The following is a 25,592-nucleotide window of genomic DNA, read 5'->3' as shown; positions in this document are numbered from 1 at the left end:
CGGTGGCCCCAGCTGGCGCCCTAGACGGTGTCTCCGCTTGCCCCGACCTCGGCCCCCTCTGTTGAAGGGGGCTCACCACACCCACCCAGCCTCCCCCATGCGGCTGGGGGCAGGGCTGAGACCCACTCGTCGGTGCCTCAGGGGACTCGGGTGAGCACGGGGACGCCAGCAGGGCCACTGACGTTGTGCCCTCGGCCTCGGCCAGTTCATCTGTGAAGTAGGACCAACGTCTGTCCTTAGGGGTCACGGTCAGGACGCTGGTCCAGCTGTTTTCACAGCCCCTGCCTTGATTTAAGGGTCAGAAGAAGTGAGGCCTGGCCCAAGGACGGCTCAAGTTTGGAGAATGTGACACCAGGAGCCGCTGGGTTCTCTGTTCTCCCCACCCACCCCATCGCCACGGAGAAAGGCGAGAGTGCGTCCATTTACAGGCACTGAGGGGCCAGCCCCGTGGGCACCTGCCCCACGTAAGCCTGTGCCCTGGCCTGGGTCCTCGGCCCAACTTGGGGGTGCAGCCCAGACTTCAGGCCATGACACAGGCCCCAGGATGTTCGAGAAGCAACAGCTTCCGGCCTGGACTACGCCTGACGCCGTGATTTGCTACCCTCCAGCTCACCCTTATGGGGCAGTTCTGCTTACTTGCGAGGGAAACCACAGCACTGCCCCAGGTAGAAACCAGCTCCCGCCCTGGACTTAGACGGAACCCAGTCGGAACACACGCCTGCTGGATTCCGGGGCCGTGGCTGCCAACGGTCCAAAATGGAGAAGGCAAGCGCCGGGGGTGCAGCTGGGCCAGCAACGCACAGGTTTTGTTTTTGACCTTCAACCCGACAGCGGAGAGACACAAGGAGGACCTCAGCTATTCACCGCCTTCTCCGGGTCCCCTGGGGCGGCCTTTGTCCCTCCTCCAGGATGACCGAAGGCCCCTCTGGCCCTGGGCGTGGGCGTCCAGCTTACCGGGCATTTTCAGTTCCCTTCCTCCGGGTCAGTGGAGCCAGGCTCCGGGGACTGACGCGGAGCACGATGCGGTGGTTTCCCCGGGGAAGGAGGGGGACTGTAGCCCTTCTGGGCCCAGAGCCACCTTCCTGAGCAGCCCGCTTATTAGGCAGGGCGGCCCTCCGGCCCCCTGGGCTGCTGTCCTAGCAGGTGAGTGAGCGCCCAGGACTTCTGTCCCGTGGAGCCGCGTCTCCACTGCTCGGCACCACCCAGGGCTTTGCCCTGATCTGGATGAGCAACTGTGGGGTCTGTGCTTCAGGCCAGAGGCTGCCCGAACCCTCTCCTGCTGAGTGACTTCTTTTTAAGTAACTCCAAGTACAGAGTAGTTAATTGTGTCATTTATTCTTTGCATCCATGATTGTGCACAACAGTGATTTAATTATCAACACTATCACTGGCCCAGCCAAAGCCTCTGCAGGCCTGGCTTCAGGGTCCTGAGCCTCTTTAAAGGCAGCTAATAGCCATTGCTAAGCAGCCGGGAGGCCAGCTCTAAAGAAATCTCCGCTGGCCACATGAGTTTTGTGAGTGGATCAAGGGGTTCTGAACGGGGCGCCTTGACGGAGCTGTTCTGAGGGAAAGCATCGGGGGCCTCGCAGGACCTGTTCTCATCGCCACACCACTTCTGGGCTCACGTTCCAAGACTGAAGTGACCATCTGGGTCCAGACACAGCCCAGAGGTGGGGGCGGAGATGTGCTGACCATGGGCAAGGCTGCCCTCCCGGAGGCCTGCCCCCCGATTTGCAGGGTGGGGTCAGGAGACGGGCTGGATTTCTAGCTCTTCTTCCACTTTAAGCTCAAAAGGACGGACGGCGCTGTTGAACCCTGACTCCCAAGGCAGGTTCCCGGCTCCCATGGGGCCTCCGAGGGCTGCACACCCCCCAGGCCACAGCAGCGCCAGGGGCAGGGCCTCCAGCAGCAGACAGCTCTTGTCCAGGGACCCCGGTCTGCAGACCCACCCAGTGGCTCTGCTAAGCTAAGGGCCCAGTCAGAGGCTGCTGTCTCAGCAGCTGGGTGTCCAACAAAAACGACCAGCTGGATGTGGGGGCAGACACCCCCGGGGACGCCTGCAGCCTGGCCGGGCCAGCCCTCCCCTGCTCCCCACCCAGCAGGAGCCTGGGCCTGGACACTTGCAGCCATGCTCCCGGGGGCTCCACTGGGCTCCGGGTGAGAAGATGTCCTGCTTCCTCAGGAAGAGGGGCCTCCTCTCAAGTGTGAACTTGCTGGGAGCCCCTCCAGGCACAAAGCCGCACACAGTGGGGCTGAGCGTCCGGCGGAGGCCTTCAGCAGGCTCCAGCTTGCCCAGTGCTGGCCGCCCCACGCACAGGTAACGAGCGGGGACGCTGCCTAGCCTCTGCTCCCATCTCTTCCTCACCAACACCTTTCAACAGCCCTGGGAGGCAGGTTTCATGGGTCCACGCTCGTCTTCAAAATCTCTGGGGCAGAAGTGTTCAGGGGTTTTGAAAATTTCAGATGACAAGAGTTGCAGGTGGTGTATCCATCCCACAGATCCTGTAGCCCTGAGCGGGTCGGGGGAGAACCCCAGAATTAAATGCACTCCATGGGAACATTCACTCCAAGTGAGAAAAACAAGGGTTTAACAGTCTCTCATGTTAGGCTTTGCCTCCATGTCCGTTCATGTTGGGTCGGGTTTTGCTGTCAAATGGGTTATGATTTCAGATTTGCAAGCTGGAGATTACAGGGTCGAGGATATGACCACGTCTGTGATCCACAGGAGACGTGGGGAGGCCCACAGAAGTTAACCCATCTGCCCAGAGTCACGCTGACTCGTGACTGGGGGAGCCGGGACACACCAGGCCTGCTGTTCGCTGTGGGTGATGACACCCGGGGTCCCACCAAGTCAACCTTCCCATACTCGTCAGGCACCTGTGAATGTCAGCCAGGGCTCTGACCGGCCCACGGCCCCAAGGAAGGACCACCTAGGCCAGGGTAGTCCAGTGGGTGAGATCAGCTCAAACAGCCCACAGGACACAGATGGGCAGGCACTCACCCCAGGTCACCCTGCCAGGCGCAGAGCAAGCCAAAGGGGGTGGGGGTGCCCCAAGGCCAGGCCCCCGGGAGAATGGGGGAGGAGGGTGCCCAGGGCGGGCAAAGCTGCCTGTGAGCCCCCGAGGGCTGTCCTCGGCCTCCGGCGGCTCCCTGGGCTCCTGGGCTCTGCTCTCTGCACAGGGCAACGTCCAGTGAGAGCTGGGAGGCTGTCTGTCCCCTGAGGGGTATGGCGAGCCTGGCTGGCATGTGGGATCCTTGCAGCCCTGCCTCTAACCAAGACCCTGCACAAAGCCTGAGTTAATACTGTACAAGCCTGGGTGCACTGTCCATCTTCTTGAAATAAGATGCAACGTGCCCGAGCCCACTTGACAAATGGGAGACTGGGGCGGACAGCAGCCTGCAAGCATGAATGCTGCACTTCCCTAAACCCCACCTTTAAAATGCTGTTGTCATTTTTCCAAAAGGCCCACGCTCCCTGCCGCCTTCCATCATGGAAGCCTTCGCCCCATTCAAGACCTGGTCCTCCCAGGTGGAGGTCGCCGCCTCGTAATCACTCTCGACTTTATCTGTCCATCGGCATGTGCAGGTCAGGACGCAGCAGAAGCTTGTTGAGGCTGGATTCACCCCCAACTCCCACGGCCCAGAAAGGGGCCCTGGGATGCAGGAGGTGCTCAAGAGAATCCACTGAACAGATGACAAACGGTCATCGCATTGGCTGTTTCTCGAACAACCTCGTCTACTCGGGAGAGAAGGGGACGCCCCGGCTGTGGCCTCTCCCTTGCAGTCCTCTTCGTCCGCACGGATTGCCTTCCAGCACAGGAGGAGGGCTGGGTGGGGCTGGGGGCCGGGAGGCACTCAGATTCCTCCTGGGCAGCAAGAAGGAGGGGAGACCACCGTCGTGTCCCGGCGAGTTCTCTCTCAGGGTGAACAACCATATGCCAGGGAGAAGGGTGCTGCCTAGCAGCTCAGCACCGGGCGGAGCACCCAGCACAGCGTCTAAAGCGCTCTGGAGACCCGGGCGCCAGCCTCACAGGCAACTCCCGGCTCCCCGGCATCAGCCCAGGTTGGCAGAGCCCCTTCAGCCTCAGGATGGCCCAGACGCCAGTAAGACAGTGCCTGGAACCCCCTGCCCCCAGCACGCGTGCTTCCTGGGGCCTCCCTCCACCCTTCGCGCCTCCTGGGACTGGCCCTCCCACCCAGGGCCTCTGCCCACCCGCTCTGCCCTTGGAGCTATTAGTGACTCATCGGGACCTTCACAAACAGTTGCCTACAGGCCCGAGAACAATGGCGTCAAACCTCCACGCTCAGAAACCACTGCCGGCACACCTTCCTGGAACCAGTAACTGGATGCCCTGAAACTTCTGATTCAGCAGATCCCAAAGAACTCAGAGGCGTCTCCTCCAAACTACTCCGCGTATGGGGCTCCGCCCTGGGTAGAGCTGAGCCCTAGTCACTCCCCGCCCACACGAACCCCAGGAGCACCAGGTGGGCTCTGAGGCAGAGCCTCCCCAGACAACCAGAAGATGCCGAGCTCTCCAAGGCGTCTCCCTGCAGCTGCCGGGGGGCCTCTTCTTAAGCCGCGGGGGGGACCCGTGGGGCACCCCCTGCAGCAGAACAACAGGACTGGGGGCGGCGTATTGCCCCGCCATGCTCATCTTGCAACAGCAGAAGACGGCCTCCTGCTGCCCCCAAATACTGAGAGCATCGAAGGCCTGCAGGCGCCTCCTCTGGGAAGGCTGCCAGTATAACTCGCCCGCGAGGTGAGGCTCCAGCAAGGAGAGCTGGCCGGGCAGGGAGGTCACCTACCAACACTGGTGATCTTCTGGGCGCCGAGGTCACGCAGCAGGGCCTCCACAGCTGGGTTGTGTCGAGAGTACAACTCATAGCGGTTGATGCCGATGTGGAATTTGAGCCAGTTGGGATAGGAGTCCACGGCCGTGTCCCCTGTGGGTAGGAATTCATCCTCAGGACCTTCGTGTGGCCTGCACAAATGAAGGTGACCCAGGTCAACAGGGAAAGGACAGAACAGCACGGTCTCGAGATGGATGGGGGAGTTGGCATCGATGCCAAGGTTTTCACTTTGGAGCCAAGCAAACATGGATTTACTCAGAGGCGCCTCTACTCAAACAGGGCCCTGCGACGTCCGCACTTTCTCTGTGGCCTTTGTTCCACCAGCTAATAATATATTTGAAGACCTGTAATTCTCACTTACCCTTGGGAGACGCCACAGACAGCTCTAACTAAAGCAGACCAAACCCAGACCGTCAGCGCGAAGCCCCGCCGCGTCTGGCCCAGGGTCACTGAAACACCTGACAAGCATGATGTCAGCCTGGGGTGCGAGGGGCTGCCGGCTTCCTGGGGGCAGATGAGCCCAGTCTGGCGGAAGCCTTCGCTGGGTGCTCTGCCTTGGGACAGCAATGATTCAAGAGGCTAAATTTGATTTTCAGGAAGCAGCCGTGGGTGGGGAGAGAGGAAAGTGGCACTCACTCCAGCCGAGGCCCAAATCGAGGACCTGCTGCCAACGTGGCCCATCCTTGTCTCTTGAGCCAAAGGGCCAGTCTGGGGGAGGACAGGCCCTGTTTGCCGCTGGAGGGAAAAGCGGAACTTGTCTAAGCGCTAATTCACCGGCAAGTGAGGCCTTTTCAGCCCCAAGTTCTGCCCCACAATGGACACGATGGGTTACGAGAAGCTGCCCAAGGGCCCCATCACTGACCACTGGCTCTGGGCTCTGTCTCTCCTACAAAGAGGCCCAGGCCTAGCACACGGCTCTGCCTCTCAAATTTCTGAGCGTTTCCGTGAACCTGGCCAGCAGACAAAGCTCAGAGGCCACTAAACACCTTGGTGTGTTTAGACAGAAAACACTGGGTCTGGTCCAACTGCAAAGGAGAAAGGATTTTATGAGATGTTTTGGAAACCTGGCCTTTCCCCTCTGTTGCCTGTGTAACCTTTGCAGGTACTTATTTATCGCGACCTTGCTGTTGGTTAATATTTCACCACCCAGGGCAGCAGCATCTGCTTATTTTGATCTGTGTGGCTGAGGAGGGCCTGGGGGGGAGGGGTTAAAGCAGGACAGTTTAAAGAGATGCTCCTGGGGGATGCTACTCGCCTTTTAGGAAGCTGTCACCCCCTTGCAGCCTGGGCAGGGGGAGAACCCCTTGGTTATGCCTCATGGGCGCCAGCATGCCCCTCTGCTAATGTTTTCCCAGGGACTGGTTTACCAGGCTCCTGAGGCCTCTCCAGACCTCCCCGACACGTCCAGCAGAGCGGTGCTGCCAAAAGCACCTGCAGGCAGCGGCTTCCCAAGGAAGCGCCTTCACTCACTGCCTGAGTCCCTTTGTGAGCCAGTGACCAGGGCCTTGCAGGCCAGCACTGCTTTCCTGTAAATGCAGAACTCACTCTTCCCGGCTCCTGCCTGCCATGTCTGCCTTCCAGGTCAGTGGCCACAGGAAACAGCTCCCAAAGCACCCAGCAGCCCTTCTCAGGGAGGCAGTCATTCTGGAGACAAAGGCAGTGCCCAGAGCCTGCACGCTGCCCGCCCCACAAAGCTCCCCTTCCTGGGGCCTCTGCCTTGGGGTCCACGCCCTCTGCGAGTCTCTGACCCTGAGCCTCTTTACACAGCGCCTTGGATGTGCAAGGATCTTTATTCTCAAGGGGCGCTTGGCTGCCTTGGGTGTCGGGCCTGCCAGCACCCACCTCAGCAGCTGCAGCCCCACTCACCAGTCTGGGTTCTCCGCCGCCGCCGCCGCCGCCTTGGGGTTGAACCTGATGTCGCTGTTCACGTTGAAGAGGACATCGTCCTCCGTTAGCGGCGGAATGGCTGCCTGGTACAGTGGGTGCTGGAACAGCCTGGCCAGGAGGGAGCCGTCCCCGCTCGGGCCGGGGGGCGGCACAGGTCCACGCGTCCCGTGGCCTCTGAGCAGCGGCCGGTGACCGGGGTCTAAGGGTCGCAGGGCGCCGGGATCCTGCCCCGGCAAGGCGCCCTCGACCGGTTCGGCTGCGGGTGGCAGTTTCTCAAGCGAGTGGGACGTGAGGTTGGAGGAAGGGTCGGAGCTGAAGTCCTGCAGGATGCGCAGTGTGTGCTTGTTGGGCCAGCCCGCGTCGCCGGCGGCGGAGGCTGCTGCCGGGGGCTCCCCCGGGCGTCCGCGCGCCTGGGCCCAGCCGGGTGCCGCCGCCTCGGCCGCGGGCTGCGCGCAGGAGCAGCCGGGTTCCCCCGAGGGCTGCGCTCCGCTCCGCTCCAGCTTGGGCAGCAGATCCAGCACGATGTGCAGCGCGCAGGCCACCAGGAACGCCATCAGGATGAGCACGCGGAATCTGCGCACCAGGATCATCTTCATGGCCCGGCGGGCGAGCGGGGCCTGGAACTCCGGGCGCCCCCAGAGCGCGCTCCGCCCGTGCCCTTCTAGTCTTGGCTTGGCACGAACGCGGTGCCGCGGCGCGGATCAAGGTCCATCTGGCGTCGGCCAGCTACTCGTCCCGGGGCTGTCCCACGCGTAGGGCGCCCACCGCCAAAGCGCCCGCTCGCCGGGCCATTTCGGGGCCGCTCCCTCTCGCCTCTCCGGAGCGGCCGCGCCCTCAGCCGGCCGGGCCCAGCGGCCCTCGTCCGCGAAGCTGGGGGCGCAGCTCGGGGAGGCCCCGCGCTCGTAGCGGCCCGCTTGGGTCTCCGGGGCCGCGGCCGCGCTCATCAGGCGCGCAGGGGCTGGACACTTAGGCCCATCTCGGCCAAGGCGCGGCGGCCTGGGGTGGGGGGTGGAGGCGACCGCGCGGCGCAATCCGATCCGAGGCTCGGCGAAGTCTCTTGGCGCTGCTCCGTGGGCCGCGCTAGGCGCCGAGCCGGCCGGGCGGAGAAGGGGCGGCTCCTTCGGGCAGGGCTCGGTTCTCTCACGCTGCGGCCCGCAGGCGGGGACCTGGAGGGGAATGAGGGCGCAGGGCCGCGGGGACCGAGGAGGGGGCGGGAGCGGGGGGGTGGCGCACGGAGCGTCCGGCGAAGTCCCCGGGCAGGTGCACCGGCCGTCGCCGGAGCGCAGCCCCCGCACAGCCGAGCCTCTCCCCGGGCGGTCAGATATCCGAGCGCCGCGGAGCCGCCCCCCGCGTCAGCGCCCGCAGATTGGCGGAGCCGCAGCCCCGCGAGCCCGGGCCTACGCTGCTCCCTCTGTTTTCTCCTCCCCTCGGCCGCGCCCCGCGATGCTCTGCAGCTCCCGGCCCGCTAAAGAGAGGGCGCTTTCTTCCCGCGGTTTGCCCAGAGAAGACAGGAAAGCAGACGGCGCTGATCCCGCGCTGCGGGTTCTGCCGAGAAGGGCTCCCCGGCCTGGCTGCCGCGCCCAGGACCTCGGCCCACTCGGGGCAGGCCGCCGCCAGCTGCAGCCTCTCGGCTCCTCCCCGATAAGCCGAGGACCAGAACCCAGGCCAAGTCCCTCCCCGGAGGCGCTGGGCGTCTGCGCCGCCGGATGAGCTCCCTCTGGGCGGCGACCTTATGCCCCACGCCCCCGCCTTGGGCGGGTGCCGCGCCCCAGGCTGCCGGCGAAGGGGAGGAGGAGGGGGCGTTGGGGTCGCCACCGCGGGAGACGATGAGAGGAGCGGAGCGTTGGCCCAAATCCGGAGGGGAGGCCCGCACCGGGGCGAGGCTCCTGCACGCTGGGGCCCCATCCCACCTCGAGGGGACCACGCCTGCGCCTTAACTATGGCGGTGCCGGTGCCCCAGTTAGAATTCGCTTGGCACAGAGAGGTGCCCGGTGTGTGCGGGAGGCGGCACCTCCCTCGCTTTGGGCGGGACGTGTGTGTGTGTGTGTGTCTATCAATTGGCCTCGCCAGATGCGCAGAATTGGCCACCTACAGCCAGGGGCGTGGTACTTCTGTGCCCACACAGCTTCTGGACCCCCAGCCCGCAATAGGGAATTTTTTTTTAATTAATTAATTTTATTTATTTATTTTTGACTGCGTTAGGTCTTTGTTGCTGCGCGCGGGCTTTCTCCAGTTACGGAGAGCGGGGGCTACTCTTTGTTGTGGTGCGCGGGCTTCTCATTGCGGTGGCTTCTTTTGTTGCCGAGTTCGGGCTCTAGGCGCACGTGCTTCAGGAGTTGTGGCGCACGGGCTTAGTTGCTCCGTGGCATGTGAAGTCTTCGCGGACCAGGGCGGGAACCCGTGTCCCCTGCATTGGCAGGCGGACTCTCAACCACTGCGCCACCAGGGAAGCCCCCCAGTAGGGAATACTAATGTGCATTTCGGCCTAAAGTCATAGTTGGGAAGGTAAGTGAACCTGGCCAAAGGAGACGTCACAAACACACCTACCACCAGGCTCACTGCCCCCTGCCCTTCAGGGGCTGAAGTTTCCAAGGACGAAGGCTCTCTGGCAGGACTGAGGGGAGCCAGTCTCTGGTGGGAGCCCTGGGGTGGGACCCCTAGTCTCCCATTGACTCACTGTACTGCCTTCTCAGGACTGCAGTTTTCTCTTGCATGGATTCAGGGTCCATTTTCCCTGAGACTCACCATTGAATCTCAGTGCCTGGCCCAGTGCCTGACATTCAGAAGGCGCCCATTAGATACTTGGGGTGAAGGAGGGGAGTCCCAGCCCAGCAAGTCAGTGAAATAGATGTTTCTGAGGCCATCTGAAGTAAGTGAAGGGCTGGGCCCTCCTGGAACTGGATCTGGAGGATGTGTTGGGGCCAGGGCTGGGGGTGGGTGGGGACGAGAGAGTGAAGGTGGACTTGACTGGAAATGGAGCATTTGGGGGCATTTTCATCCCCTGGAGATGGAGCTCCTCCCTCCCTCCCTCTCACACTGACAGCACCATTTGTGTGCAGAAGAGGTAACTTTGGACAAGGTTTACTCAGAGAGGCCAAGGAGATGCTGTGCAAACTGAGATGGAGGTTGAGAAGCACCAACCCCCATCTGGGGGAGGGGGAACCCGGCAGGAAGGAGCTTAGGTCTGTGGTCACCACGGCGTCTGCCTCGGCCTGGGGGTTCTGTAGGCTCCAGCGCCCCACCCACCCACCCAGGCCTCCCATGTTCAGTGTCCGTGGGGTGGGCGGATCCCATGGACCGTGGACATTAAGAGTGGGGGCTTCACTGGGGCCCCCTGTGCACTTAGGTTACCTCTCCCCCCACCCCCATCATTCTCTTGGGACATATATTATTTGGACCCCACCCCTAGATGGCTCCAGTGCACAGTTCTTGCTTTATCTCAACTATCACCTTGGAAAATCATTGTCTCACTAGCCTCACCCCACTTCCTCTCATCCCGCCACTCTAATTATTTTCCCAGCAACGCCATCACCGTGTGAAGATACTGTACCGTCTTCTGTTCTCATTTATGGTTCGTATCCCCTAAAATGCACATGCTCCACAAAGATCAGTGCCTTGTTCACACCCGTGCCCTGCTCAGATGTGGGGCGTGTGCCAAAGAAGGGACCACAAGCCACCATCCAACTTGGGGTCAGGTGTCAACAGGCGAAGGTGACGTGAAAAAGCCTTTGAAAACAGAGCACTCACCACAGGAGGTCAGAGTATGGAAAACTCTTGGCCAGGTCTTTCTGCCTAACGGTTCCTTGTATTTTGCTCTGAGAAGTAATTTGATTTGGCCTAATGGACTCATCCAAGGAAATACACACACACGCACAGACGTGCACAGACACACACATGCACATGCACACACAGAGGCACAGCCACAGACAAATACACACACACACTCAGAGACACACACACAGGTACACACACATGCCCGCAAATGCACAGGGTCCGAGGCTCCCTTAGGCCTCTGCTGTACTGTCCCTGGGCAGAGGCCAGGACAGGTGGGTTACTCCCGGAAGGGCACCAGGAGGTTAGATGCGGCCACATCCAAGGCTGAGGAGTAGCAGCAGTGGGAGCTTTTTCCTCCCAAAGGCTGGCGCTCCAGTAAACCAGTGTTAAATATGTCAGGTGCTGCCAGGAATTACGTAGAAAAATAAAGTTGGTACCACAGAGAGGGAATAATGCATGTTCTGGGTGAGGGGACTGCTACTTACACGGGACGGCCCCTGCGAAAAGGACATTTGACGAGAAAGCTGCATGGGAGGGAACAAGCAACTTGGAGGCCTGTGGGGCTGGAGTCCTCGGCAGGACCGGCCCTGGTCCTGAGTGGGGTCACCTGGATGCCGAGCCTGGTGTTTGTTGAGGATCCTGGACAGGAGCCACTTTCTCCACCGTGTGACCTCACCTGGGCTTATGCAAGGAAATCCGACGTGAGGCCCCGGCTCGAGGCTCAGCAGCTGCCCTGCAAGGACAGGAGGAGGATACTGGGGCTGCAGGGGTGGGTGCACCTCACAGGAGGTGCTGGGACTGGGCCAGAGGACAAATGGGGGTTCCCAGTGAGGAGTGTTCCAGGCAGAGAGAGGTGAGGTCCCTGGGGACAGACACAGGGGACACGCCACCTGCCTCTTCCCCGTCTAGGGCCCCTGGTTCTCCCACGTGTCAGGGGCTCCTTCCACCCACAATCTCCCCAGGGTGTGGGGAGCCGCCAGTGGGCCTGGCTCAGGGGGCTCTGTTAGTCTTTTCAAGCAGAAAGGGCTGCCTGTGGCAACTGGAGACAGGAGAACAGGGCAGTGGCTGCCTTTGTGCAGAAGGGGAGAAGTGCACACACTCGCTTGTGGGTGTCATGGGAGGGGTGCGGGACCACACTGGAGCCTAATCCAGTGTCACCTGTGAAGTGGCACCTGGAAACCTGGGACAGGCTGGGAAGAGACTTGCGCCGTGAAGTTCGAGCGTGCGTTGGGGCGGGAGGGGGACGACCGTCCCAGGACCTGTGGGCCGACAGCTGCAGGGTGACAGTTGTCCTGCAGGGCTGGGCAACATTCCAGGAGGGCCCAGGACCCTCCTTCCTGAGTTGGGGGGGTAGAAAGGGGAGCAGCATAGCCCGCAAGCTGCCATACCTCCTCCTTCTGGGACACCAAGCCTGCCTTCCCCACTGCAGCCCCTCTGTACCAGGCCGGCCTGTGTCCAGCCTGGAGTGGAGGAAGGAGACCTGGAGGGACCCGCCCACCAGCTCAGGTCCCAGTCCCACCCCTGTGTTTTCCTAAGGATGACTCATCCCAGACCCACCAGGGAGGCTCCTGGGCTGTTTACCACAGGCCAGCCCTGGCCGCAGGCTATTCTGGGAGCTGGGGGTTGGGCTAGCTGGGCTGGTGGAGGAGGTTTGTCTCTGGGCAGTGGGCGGGGGTGGGGGGGTGGGGGGTGGTGCGGGCATCCACCCGTGTGCTCAGGTGTTACGGGGTTTGGGGTTTTAACCCTTGTCAGGGGGAACTAGAAAACATGGAAAGATTCTTGCCCTCCCCCGCCTGCCTGGGACTTGGGGCCGTTGGGGTAATGGGCCTGGAGAGAGGGATTTACACTGACCACTAGCAGGCGGGACGCCTCCGTAGGAGAGCGGGACAATAAGACCAGTGTTATCTGTGCTGGGCTTGGGGGGGACTCTGAGGGGCGGTGCAGTGGGGTTAGCATCCTGTGGACGAACCCGGCCCCACTGGCCCCGCCAGCCAGCCCACTGAGTGCCTCCTGCTGAGGCTGTGGCCCATTCATTCTCCTGTCCTCTTCCTCACAGACACAGCCTGAGGGGTCTTTGGAAAATAGAGCCCCTTTGTTCTAATTAAAAATGACAGATCAAGATGCCAAAAAAATGAGCAAATTAAACAATAAAAAAGCTTGACTTTACTTTGCACATTTTGTATCACTCAAATACATAATATGTTATTTTCTATCATATATGGAATAGCCACCAAAAACTGACCATCCACTGACTACAAGGAAAATTGTCAAGAAATTCCAAAGGAAGAAAATCTACAGTCTGTTCACTGAGTATGTGTGTGTGTCTGTGTGTGTGCGCACAGACACATGTACATACGGATACATCAGCATATATAATCTACAGAGGGTTCATGGAGTATGTACGTATATATACCATATGCATATATACAGATACTTATGCATACGTCATCTACAGTCTGTTCACTGAGCACAGTGCAGTTTAATAAAAAAGAGCTAAGCTTTAAAAATATTTCTACCTGGAAATTAATACCACAAATAAAAGCACTGCTCTATATAATTTGGGGGTTATGAAGGAAACCAAAAGGCAAATTAGACCATTTAAAAATGAACACAGGGCTTCCCTGGTGGCGCAGTGGTTGAGAGTCCGCCTGCCAAGGCAGGGGACGCGGGTTCGTGCCCCGGTCCGGGAAGCGTGATCCATGGCCGCTGAGCCTCTGCTCTACAACGAGACAGGCCACAACAGTGAGAGGCCCGTGTACCGCAAAAAAAGAAAAAAAAAAAAGAACACAAATGAGAACGGCACCTATTAAAACCTGTAGGATGCCACCAAAGGGGTACTCAGAGGAAACTTGGAGTGATAACCGCATTTGTTAAAAAATGATAATGACTAAAAGTAAGCGAACTAAGCTTTCAGTTAGAGAAACTAGGAAAAGAACAGTAAAATAAGCCCAAATAAAGAAGGAATGGATTCCTACAGAAGAAACCAAAAACAAATTCCATAGAAAACAAACAACCGTGGAGACGGCAAACAAAATAAGAAGGCATTTCCTCGAAAAGACCAGCGGGAGAGTCAGAATGCTGTGAAATCTGATGGAGAGACAAGAGAAGAGAAAGAGGCCTCTCAGCTAAGGGGCGGTGTGGCTAGAGGAGGAGTTCTGGTCCTGCACATCTCTGGCCTCAGGAAAAGCAGGGGAGAAGGCGGAGTGGTAAGAATCTGGTGGTGTAAGATCTCCCTGCCCAGGGAGCATGGTGGGGTGGGGCGGGGGAGCTCCACGAGGGCCCCGTAGGGTGGGGGGTCTGGCAGATTGAGCAGAAGGGGACAGTTACTGGGCAGAGCGTCCAGAGCGCCTGGGGCAGAAATGGACCTCGTGAGGGCGTCCTGGTGCAGGTCTTGGGGGTCTGGGTGCTGGCTGGGCACTGTTTGCTGTATTGGCCCAGCTGTGGTGTCCAGCTGGCACCATAGTGCACTCTGTCCTCTGAACACACAGATATCACAACGCAGGCGCCTTCAGATCCAAACGGAAAGGCATGCAGGAGGATTTGGGGTGCTGCTTTGAGACCGCCTGAATCATCCAGGGCCATGGCCCCCAGGATGGGAGGGTCTGGGCAGGATGAGGACACAGTAATTAGAGACGTTATTAATTTAGTTGTCTCTTTCCTTTCAGTAATTGAGGGATAATAGATGTCCACTGCTAACCTGAACAGCAAAAGCCAAAACTGATAAGACTTACTAAATATTTTTGTCTCCAAGTTACCAGTGACACCATTTTGTCTTTTCTGGGGTGTAGGGGAATAATTTTAGAAGGAGGCATTTTGTAAAATTAAAAGGCATTCACCAAACATTATGCATGGATGTAATTTACAGGTTTAATGATTAGAGATGAAAATGCAGATATCAGACAAATAAGATTTGATATTTAAAGGCAAATGCAAGATTCAAGTGAGAGAATAAATTACAGCAAAAATTCTTATTCAGAGCTACAAAATTTCTGGATCTGGAGCAAAAACCTCATGCTGACAAGCCCCATGGTGGGATGTCAGGTTCTCCCTGGGGGAACAGCCTGCTGTGGGGTCCATTTGACCGCGCCCCAGCTTCAGGTCCACCCTGGTGGCCCCATCCAACAGCCCTGTTGCCACAGTGATGGCTTCCAGTAATCAGCCCTTTCTGAGAACTCCATCTCCTCTGGCAACCCATGAAGATTCCACGTCTCCTCTGGTGTCGCGGGGCAAGCCCCAGGCTCTGCCCTTGGAGGGGAATGGCCAGAGGGGTCGCCTCACAGCCCTGGCCAGGGAGGACCCCCCGAGTTAGGGTTTCACGTCCAACCCAGACAAAACCCGCTGTTCTTTATGGTACCATAGAAACAGACACAGGACAGAGCTCAGCTCGTCCTCCTGGCAAATGGGAGGTTGCTGGCATTTCTGGCCCTGCCTGCCAATGCGTCTGGGGGCAAAGGGCACAGGAGCACAGCTCTGCCACTTGTCACTCAGAGGGACAGTGGCCTGTGCTCCCGAGACTGCTTGCAGGACCACAGGGGAGGGTTTAGGAAGGGTCAGACAGTGAACACGGTAAAAGTTCAGGGGTGTAAAATGGTTTCACATAAATAATCTGGGAACAGCTGCCTGGAATGTTCTTTGCATTGGAAAGTATGCTTTGAGATGAGTATTCAGGATTTTATAGGCCATTGCTTGCCTGAGCCCCAGGCTGGCTTCTGGCTTTGCAGGAAAGTGATGTCATGTTTTACGAGTGGCAGATGGCTTTTATCACAGCTCTGCATCATCGCCTTGGTGACAGGGCTGTGCGCTGCCCTGGGACGGGGTACCGCATGGCTGCACGCGGGCCGGCTCTGCAGATCGGGCCTTGAACAGGGGCCCCTGGACGAGGCCTGGCCGAGTGCGTTCCTCTCTGTAGCTTCCCGGCAGCAAGGACAGCACCCGTGCCCCCTGCCCCACCCCCTCAGGGATGGCGTCCACTCCAGGGCCCACGGAGGCCTCTGGCCTCCTTTACCCCCGCTTTGCTCTGCAGTCACCTGCACAACCTTCCTTGGCCAAACCCCGTTCTCTTTATCAGGAGACAACAAAAGCAGCTCTTCTTCTTCATCGGCGCCCCTCCAGTCCAGGCCCTCCTCGAGGGGGAAAGGCCAAAGTCTCACTCCCCTCTGCCCGCTCCCGCCGGGCGCGAGGGCGACGGACGCCTGCCTCCCAAGGGCTCCGTAAGCTTGACCTGCCCCAGCCTCCCAAGCGCTGCAACAGAATTTGGAAAGAAGGACTGAGTTCACTCCAGGGAAATCACTGCGTTTGATCCAAAGGGACAACAGCTTCAACTTCCCCTCAAAGCTTTGGCTCGTCTCCACTCTCTCCAGAGATTAAAGGAAAACTTGGGCCCACCAGAGGGGGCCCAGCACCCAGGACCCCAGCTGGGCCTCCAGAATGAGGAGCCAGAGGAAGGCTCAGAAGCATCGGCCAGGGCAGGTGAGGCAGGGCGGAGCCCCGGGTAAAGAGTGGGCCAAAGCCAGGGGCAGAGGGACTGAGGCGGCAGAGATGTGAGTAGGGGGTCCAGAACCTTCTCTAAAGGATCCCAACAGCCCAAGCCCACGTCTCTGGCTCACAGGAGGGAGGAGAAGCGGGCGTCAAGCTGTGATCTGAGTAAGCACAGCAGGGACCCTGTGCCTCCCAGGACACACTCCCCACCACACCCCTGTCCCTCTGAGCAGAGCTCACTACAGGCTGCTGTGGTCAGACAGGATCTGACCGTGGTCCATGCTGGTGCCACGCAGAGTGGTCTTTATTTTCTCAGAGGAGCCAGGGAGGGGCCCCTGAGAGGCTGTGGGGACGCTGAGTTCTCTTTAGAAACCCGCCCCCCCACTGGCCCTAGGCCTCAGGGGACTTGGAGGGGATGGGACCCCTCCCTGGGACTCAGCCTCTGCAATGGTCTGTGTTCCCCCATCGTGTCTGACTCTCAGCCTGGCCTCTCACTTCAGAAGGCAGGTGTGGAGGAGACCTGAACGATGTTTTCAGACGCCTCAGCAGTTTGGACTAAAAATAGGGTTAATGAGAAGTGTAGAAGCAGGTGCCGAAGGCGGGACAAACACTCGCGCCCACAATGATGAGAAGCGACGGTGACTTCCCAGAAATCCCACCCTGCAGTCCTGGAGCCTTCGGCCCCAGTGCTGACATCCCCTACCCAATCCATATCCTTCACTCTGCAGAATGGTTGGGGCAGCCCCCAGGATTGGGGTTCCCCCAGCAGCCTCCCAAGGCCCCGCATTGCCTACAGTGGGGTGTGGCCTCCCCGGAACACAGGAATCTGGAATTGCTCCCCCGGACTCCGGGCACAAGGCCAGCACTACCAGGCAGCAGGGGGCCAGGTGTGACTGGGGGGACGTTGCTCAATCCCGAGTCCCCGGGAAGTGACCTCCTGGACAGTCACTAGGCTCCCGAAGGGCTGACGCCGCCCTTGGAGGCCTGGGGGCCTGGAGCCACGTTCCGCTGTGAACCCAATCCAGTGTCTTAGGACCAAGAACAAAGTGACCATCTGGGGTGTGGCTAATGTTATTTTAAATACCTATGGAACCCACTGATCTAAAAACAAAACCGTTTTCTGAAAGCACTGAGCTCAGAGCAGAGTTTTCCTTCCCCTCCCACCAGGGCGCCCGGCTCCGCCTCCCTCATGGTCGCTGCTGGGGGCGGGAGGGGTGGGCTGGGCTGGGGGCCTGTGTCCACCTCCCTTCAGCTCCCTCCGTCCACACAGGTCTCAGGGTGGTCAGGCGACTTTATCAGAAACACCACAGCCGGGGCGGCTTAAGTAACATCTATTTCTCAGTCAGGAGGCTGGACGTTGAGATCAAGGCGCCGGCATATTTGGCATCTGGTGCCGCCTCACTTTCTGGTCACTCGCTGGCTGCCTTCTCACTGTATCCTTGCTCCACCCCTGGGACCTCATCACCCCCCAAAGGCCCACCTCCTGCAATAGTCACGTTGGGCATCAGGTTTCAATACATGAATTTTGGCAGGGACCCAAATGTTCAGTCTACAGCAGAAGTGGTGCAGGACCTGCCTGGGTCTCATCTCATCCCAGAGTCCAAATCCACTGGCGGAACAGAAGGGGAACTGACCCCTGCCTGGACCAGCCACCCGCCCGTCCGCCCTCCCTGTGAACAGCAGAACAGGGTGGGAGGTGCCTGGAACACAAAGGAGCGCCTGGTGGGCAGCACAGGGCTTGGGAAGAGCTGGGAGGGGAGGCTGGAGGGGAGGGGACAGCCAGCAAGGTCCTCTCCCAGCAGAGAGACCCTGAGAGACCCTGCCAGCCCAGCTATTGGCCCAGCCTCTGTCCACCTGAGGCCCGACCTCCACCCTCTGCCCCTACCCTGCATGCCCGGCCCGGCCCAAGGAGAGCACGGCCACTGCACTCATGCTCACACCATCTGCAACCCCCTGGCCATTTCTTCATCCACGTGGGGGCCATCCAGCTGGCCGCCAGGCCTCGGTGCTCAAAGCAGTGTCTGCTGCAGCCATGATGCAGCGGCTCCTGGGCGAATTATTCCCAGTGCCTGGATCACCTCCCTTCTGCCAGGAGGACCTGAAGAACCAAGGATGCTTGGCTTCCTAGCCTCGTCGGGCTCTGCCCCAGCCCTCCATGCTAGCCCAACACAGGAAGTCGGGGTGTCTGGAGCGGAAGAGGGCGCAGTCTGTGACACGGAACATTTTAGCCTCTGCGGGTGTAGCTGGTGGGAGGCTGGGCCCAATAACACTTTATTATGGACACTGAAATTTAAATTTCATATAATTTGCACGTCAAGAAATATTCTTCTTTATATTTTTCCCCAACCACTTAAAAATACAAAAATCATTTCCGTTTGCTGGTAAGTGAAGATGGAGGCAGAACAGGGCCTCAGATCTGCAGTTTTCTGCCCTGGCCTTAGATGGTTCTTTTTAAAGAGACCCTTTGAAAGAGACCCTTTCGTTTCCATATTTTAAATACAGAATATTTTATAAAGTTTCCATTTATACACTTTTTTTAAAAATGTTACTCTAGGACCACAATTGCCACTTGGTTTGGAATTCGTAGATTCTGTCCTAGACTTCTGGGCCTGAGGCCCCGCCCCAGGCAGCCCGTCCCAAGAGCCTTGGGGAGGCAGCTCCTGAGACCACGCAGTCCCCGGCTCACACGTATACATGGGGCAGGGCACCCCCCCGCATCCACCCTCCCGCAGCTCGTTCCATCCGAAGGACCCAGGGTGCCTGGAACCTCGCAGCAACCCCCGAGGCCAAGGGGGCGTCCACCAGCTGAGGGAGGCCAGCGGTTGCGCAGGCTCCAAGTGAGGTTCAGAAACCTCGGTTTTCCGGGTCAGCCTCTGCTCGCTCTGGACCTTGTATATAGAGGTGTGCATACACCTCAGAAGCACAGGGCCTGGGCTGGGGGCCGGTACACAGCCATACGCAGGTGTGGGGACCAGAAGACAGTCCCAGGCCTTGGTCCCGGGTCCTTGCAGACTTCCATCTGATTCAGGAGCCCAGTGGGGCCTCGGGAGCGTGGGGAAGGGTCAGTGTGTCCCACATCGCAAATTTCAAATGGACACCAAAGCAAGGCTGGGAGGATGGTAGGTATTATGACCATGCCTGAGTGTCCCACTGACACACGGCCTCCCATGGGTGCTGGAGGATCCCCGGCTTTCTCGGTCCCTGTGCAGGGGGATGGGTGCAGCTTGGGGGCAGGGAAGTGGGGGGTCGTTCCCCGAATACCCCCAGATATGTGGTAGGGACACACTGGCTTCTGGCCAGCATAGGAGGGGTGAGACCCCCGATCCCCTGGGGCGGGATCTGCACAACGTTTCCAGGCAGAGAACCGCCACAAAAGACCGGACACAGAGGTTAGGCCTGAAGCACTTTTCCAGCCTCCCCCCACAAAGAGAAAAAGAGGCAGAAACTTTCTCTCTAGGCCAAGGATAAATTAGCTGAGGGCAAACACAGCACAATGATCATTTATCATCTTGAGCCAGAGAGGGTACTGGGAATCCTGTCCTGGCCTCAGGACTCAAGGTCAGAGCTTCTGCTTTCCCTCATTATTTCTATTTTTAAAAACTGTGCTCAGGCCTCTTGCAAAAATAGCAAGAGGTGAGGACATGTCAGGCGCTAACATGCCCCCCTTTGTCAGAAAACCGCAGGGATGCAGGAAAAACCGGCCAGGATCTGGGCAAGTGGCATCAAGTCGTCCACCACCAGGGTTGGTGGTCCCCCTGCTGGCTGCACAAGTGAGTAAACTGAGGTCCCCCAGGGCAGGCACACACCAGGGTCAGTCCAGGAGTAAGGCCCTGGAGCCATGGGTACTGGTCCCTCTGAAACGCTGGCCCAGGCGGCCAGAAGGCCCAGGTCCTGGGGTCCTGATGGCAGGGGAGCAGCGAGAGCACAGCTGCCCCCCTGTAGGGCCCCAACCTCTCTGCTCTGCCCATAGGGGAGGGCCTTCCCAAGCGGTGCCTGAGAGCTTAGATGCTGGACGTTCAGTCCCATCACAAGGAAATTAGGATGTGCCCCTTTGGGAAGAGCTGAGGGACAAGGGACATACATGTGTGCGCACACAGACGTGGGTGAGCGTGCACATGTGTACATGTATTCGCGTGTGGATGTGTGTGGACACACGCGTGTGCGATGCGTGTACATGTGTGTTTGTGTGTTCGCGTGCGTGTTAGTATGCGTGTGCGTGGCACAGCCCCCTTCCAGGCCTGGAGGAGCAGGGATTCCTGCAAAGGCCAGGAAGCCCCCACTCTTCCCCACCCAGAAGGCTAGGCATCGGCCCCCATCTGGGAGCAGCTGCGCGGAGGTGAGTAAACCCAGGGCAGCGCGTCCTGCTGTACCTGACGTTAGAATCACCAGAGCAGGTCCAAGTCCGCTGGGCCCTGCGAGTCTGGAAAGGGTCACCCTCAGTTGACGCTCCGGGGCCACACTCCACCTCTCCTCTTCTGTCTCCATCTAGAATGCAGCACCTGGCTCCAGGCCTGGAGCCAGACAGGTGGCCCTGGAAAGAGAACAGAGAAGCAGCAGCAGGACAGCCGTCTGCTCTGTCCTCCCGCCAGCCCCCCGAAGGCCCCCGACCCACCAACTCGGAGCCACGTTGGCAGGCTGGGGCTCCTTGGAAAGGACCCTCTGGGGCTGACTGGGGACCTGCCCTTACACAGAGGCCTTGTTTAACCTTCTGATCTACTCACCCCTTCGTTAACTGAGCACACATCCCAAAGTGCCCACAGGGAGCCAGGCTCTGCCCTCAGCCCTCGCGTGTGGTGCGTCCAGGGCGAAGAGTAGGAGGGACGGGGCTCCCGCTCATCACCAGGGACCAGCGGCATCGCACACCTTCTCTGGGGGTGAGGGGGAGCCCCAGGGTCGCTTTCCCAAAGGCCTCATGACCCGCCTGCAGGACAAAGGCTGCTTCCCACACCAGAGCCCTGGGGAGTTGGTATGCAGACAGCCTGGGCCAACACGGCCTTGCAGAGCAAGGGGTGGCTGCAGGGCAGGCTGACGGGGGAGATGGCTGTGTGGACCCCTGACAAAGGGAAAGGCACTGCACCATAAAGTTGTCCCAAGCCGGTGCTACTTACCAAATTGCCCAGGACCCAGCACCATAATATGACAGCATTTAGCTTCTCATGTTTTCTGTGGTCAGGGGATCTGGTGGCCTGGCTGTGTCTTCAGCCTTGAGGGCTGTCAGGGGGTGGGTTAGGGGTGCCATGGGTGCCCCCAGTCCACGTCACGTGGGCCCCTCTGCCTCTTCATTGGCTGCTCACAGCAGGGCAGCAGTCTTTCTAGAGGGAGAGGGAGAGAGAGAGAGAGAGGGAGAGAGAGAGAGAGAGAGGGAGAGAGAGAGGTCAGAGTCCTTATTCCCTGATCTCTGAGGAAGAGCCCTCTATCCCCACACTCTCCCATTAGAACCTAGACCTGGGTCCTGGCTACACACACAGGGAGGGGGTTGCACAAGGGTGGCTACTGTCTGGGATGATAACACTGAGATGTGACACCTTAAGGGGAGGGGACCCCACCTGACCCCAGAGCTGGGCCTGCCCCTTGTGCCAAGTGTCCTGCCTGCCATGGCTCAGTTCTGAGGACCCACCCAGGTCTCCACTGAGTACAAGTGTTGCACAACCTTTTTGAAAGTCAAGACCCTTAAAGCTAGGGACTTCCCTGGTGGCACAGTGGTTAAGAGTCCGCCTGCCAGTGTAGGGGACACAGGTTCGATCTCTGGTCCCGGAAGATCCCACATGCCGCGGAGCAGCTAAGCCCGTGCGCCACGACTACTGAGCCTGCGCTCTAGAGCCCGCAAGCCACAACTACTGAAGCCCGTGTGCCTAGAGCCCGTACTCCGTAACAGGAGAAGCCACCACGACAAGAAGCACGCACACTGCAAGGAAGAGTAACCCCCGCTGTCAGCAACAAGACAAAGCCCGTGCGCAGCAATGAAGACCCAACGCAGCAAAAAATAAATAAATAAAATATAAATAAATTTATATAAAAGAAAAGACCCTTAAAGCTATTCATCCCATCGACCCAGAAGGAAATTACTCAGCTGAAGGACAAACAAATAAAAACATAATAGCAACGAAAAAAAGGCTTCCAGGGCTTCCCTGGTGGTGCAGTGGTTGAGAATCTGCCTGCCAATGCAGGGGACACGGGTTCGAGCCCTGGTCTGGGAAGATCCCACATGCCGCGGAGCAACCGGGCCCGTGAGCCACAACTACTGAGCCTGCGCGTCCGGAGCCTGTGCTCCGCAACAAGAGAGGCCACGATGGTGAGAGGCCCGCGCACCGCGATGAAGAGTGGCCCCCGCTCGCTGCAACTGGAGAAAGCCCTCGCACGGAAACGAAGACCCGACGCAGCCAAAAAAAAAAAAAAAGGCTTCCATTCCTAAAGATATTTGTGACATTACGTGTAAAATATACACGTGGAGGAAAAGAACATTTCAGCATTCAAGGGATGGGAGGTGAATCATGGCTGATGAAGTTACTGGAATATGATTGAGTTACGACAGGTTTCAGCATGACTTAGACCCTGAGAAAATAGTGCCAATTATGTGTTAAAACAAGGTGGTTTGTGCACTGAGACAGAGGCCACGTGGAATGTCCACATTAGTGCTGAAAATGGTAGTAGGTGTGAGCAAGTGTGAAAAAGAATGTGTTAAAGTAACAGGATTAGGGGTGTGTGTTTTCCTCAAATTTCTCTTTTACAGAATGATCCAGGTTTTGCTAACATAGAGGAGATGAGAGGTCAGGGCAGGGGGTCCTTGCTGAGCTGGAAGAGCCTGGGGGGGTTGGGGCCCAGGGGCGTGGGAGGTGGAACAGGTGGGTCTGAGGAGGGAGAGGTGGGGAGAGGGTCTGGGTGAGTCCCCGCCTCTGGGAATCTCTCACTCAGGCTCATCGTAATTAAAGAAAGGAAGATTAATGGTGTTAACATTCTCCCAAAATGATGATGGAGAAACTAAGTACTGAAAAAACATTTAAGCTAATGGGAAATGAGGTGTGTGCATATAAATATTTTCCCTCTAGTCAGTTGTGATCAAGGAAGGCAGTGCCTCGGGCTTTTGTGACAAGATACGTCCCTCCCCCACAGTCCTGGCCGGCTGTCACTCAAGCTGGGGCTTGACAGTGAGAAGCAATTGCCCACCGGCTCATTTTATGGCTCATTAAGCAAGCACAGCAGATGCCTAGTCCTGCTTTCGGCCTTGAGGAGAGTTTGAATGTCTGCACTGCTAATGATGCTGGACTGAGCAAAGGTCAGAGCGAACATTCATGGGATCCGAATCTGCGGAGTCAGGAGCCTGTTTCTCTTCCTGCAATCCTGTGGGTGTGACTAAGAGCCAGGCTGGAACCCACACAACGAGGAAAGTGCACGACTACCTAAGGCACTGGGGAGGCAGTGGCAGGAGCCTCCAAGCGACAGACACACCCGTGTCCTGGGCATCAGGACAGGAGCTGCCCGACTTCATGAGTGTTTTTTTCAACCAAGGCCACATTTAAGGATTTCCTAGGAGGCGGGGTCTTCCCCTGAGGCAGGGAGCAGCTCAAGTCCATTTTCCCTTGGAAATAGTCCTCTTGATTTTTAACATACAAGTGGTTTAGATTCAATGATTTTATACTTGTTAAAAAAACATATGTGGGCCTGTAAATAAAAGTGGATAAAGGGATTAGTCTCCAAAATTTACAAACAGCTCATTTGGCTCGATATAAAAAAAAACACACAACCCAATCAAAAAATGGGCAGATGACCTAAATAGACATTTCTCCAAAGGAGACATACAGATGGCCAAGAAGCACATGAAAAGATGCTCAACATTGCTAATTATCAGAGAAATGCAAATCAAAACTACAATGAGATATCACCCCACACCAGTCAGAATGGGCATCATCAGAAAAGTCTACAAACAACAAATGCTGGAGAGGGTGTGGAGAAAAGGGAACCCTACACTGTTGGTGGGAATGTAAATTGATGCAGCCACTATGGAGAACAGTACGGAGGTTCCTTAGGAAACTAAAAACAGAGCTACAGTAGGATCCAGCAATCCCACTCCTGGGCGTGTATCCAGAGAAAACCATGGTTCGAAAGGATACATGCACCCCAGTGTTCACAGCAGCGCTGTTACTATAGCCGGGACATGGAAGCACCCTAAATGTCCATCGAGAGATGAATGGGTAAAGAAGATGTGGCGCATATATACAGTGGAATACTACTCAGCCATTAAAAAGAATGACATAATGCCATTTGCAGCAACATAGGTGGACCTGAAGATTATCCTACTAAGTGAAGTAAGTCAGACAGAGAAAGACAAATACCATATGATATTGCTTATATGCAGAACCTTTAAAAAATGATACAAATGAACTTATTTTCAAAACAGAAACTGACTCACAGACTTAGAGAACGAACTTATAGTTACTGGGGAGAAGGGTGGGAGGGAGGGATAGACTGGGAGGTTGGGATTGACACGTACACACTGCTATTTATAAAATAGATAACCAACAACGACCTACTGTATAGCACAGGGAACGCTGCTCAATATTCTGTAATAACCTAAATGGGAAAAGGATTTGAAAAAGAATAGATACATGTATATGTATAACTGAATCACTTTGCTGTACACCTGAAACTAATACAACATTGTTAATCAACTATGCTCAGATATAAAATAAAAAAAAATAAAGTTCAGCCCTTGATTAATTGAGTGAATAAATAAATAACAAAAAATATGAGGATACGTAAATAAAAGTGGATAAAATATCAAAATGCAGCTGCTGAAGGAGTTGCAAGGGGTAGGGGACCTGGAATCCCTCGACCCTGGTCTTGGAGGGGCCAGGGACACCCCTACAGCTCTGCAGGATCTGAGGAACCCCACTGGAGACCCTGGATCCTTTAGAGTGGGAGCAGCCAGGCAGGCCACACAGGCGGCTCCACAGGGGTGCTCCCTGCAAGCAGACTCCAGTTTGGGAGGCTGACTGGTCTGGCTAGGAGCATGGTACCCACGACCAAGAGGACTGTGCTGCTTGAGAGATCGCTGGACCACGGACAATGTGTGGCCAGAGAGACAGCTGTCGGTGGTGGGTGGTGAATGAGCGATTCTCACACACAGACCGGAGGGCGGCACCCGCGGCCACGGAGAGATCCTCTAGAACTTGCTTCGTTTCGCCAGTGCTTGCTCCTATCAGGGAGGCTAGGACACCTCTGCCTGCCCCAGAGTCCAAGGGAAAGGTGGCCAGTCACAGAGATCCCACTGGTCTGGCCCCCCGGGCTCCGGGAACTGAAGAGTCCAGGAACTGAATAGCCCCACTGTTGCCTGCAGTGCAGCGGGGGCTAGACGGCCACATCCACGGAGATGCTGCGCACACCACCCCCTGCCCCGTGCTGGCGTCATGGGGACCCACGTGGCTGCGGAGACCGTGTCCGAGCAGCCGGTCCACAAGACGACACTTGGACTGGGAAGACTGTGTGAAGCTGGTGATGACGTGACATGAAACCATCTGCTTTCAAGAAGAGAGAGTGGGGAACGGTGGGCGCCATCAGAAGCGGCTGTGCGTTTGCAGGCTGCTTGGGGACTTTACCGCAAACAT

At 57.7% G+C, this 25,592-nt stretch overlaps 1 protein-coding gene across 1 annotated transcript in view; it reads right to left on the bottom strand.

Moving 5' to 3' along the window:
- The window catches only part of FAM20C (FAM20C golgi associated secretory pathway kinase), a 36,584-nt gene extending 27,933 nt beyond the window's left edge, over positions 1-8,651 (bottom strand). Inside the window, exons 1-2 of the mRNA XM_030851083.3 lie at positions 6,718-8,651; positions 4,807-4,982 (exon numbers count right to left, since the gene is read on the bottom strand). Coding sequence (XP_030706943.1) covers positions 4,807-4,982; positions 6,718-7,334 — 793 coding nt within the window. The 5' untranslated portion in view covers positions 7,335-8,651. The remainder of the gene's footprint in view (positions 1-4,806; positions 4,983-6,717) is intronic.
- Positions 8,652-25,592: the final 16,941 nt, after the last annotated feature.

Source organism: Globicephala melas, chromosome 15 (assembly GCF_963455315.2).
Source record: "Globicephala melas chromosome 15, mGloMel1.2, whole genome shotgun sequence".
Taxonomy (NCBI): Eukaryota; Metazoa; Chordata; class Mammalia; order Artiodactyla; family Delphinidae; genus Globicephala; species Globicephala melas.
This window is presented reverse-complemented; position numbering and strand designations above follow the sequence as displayed.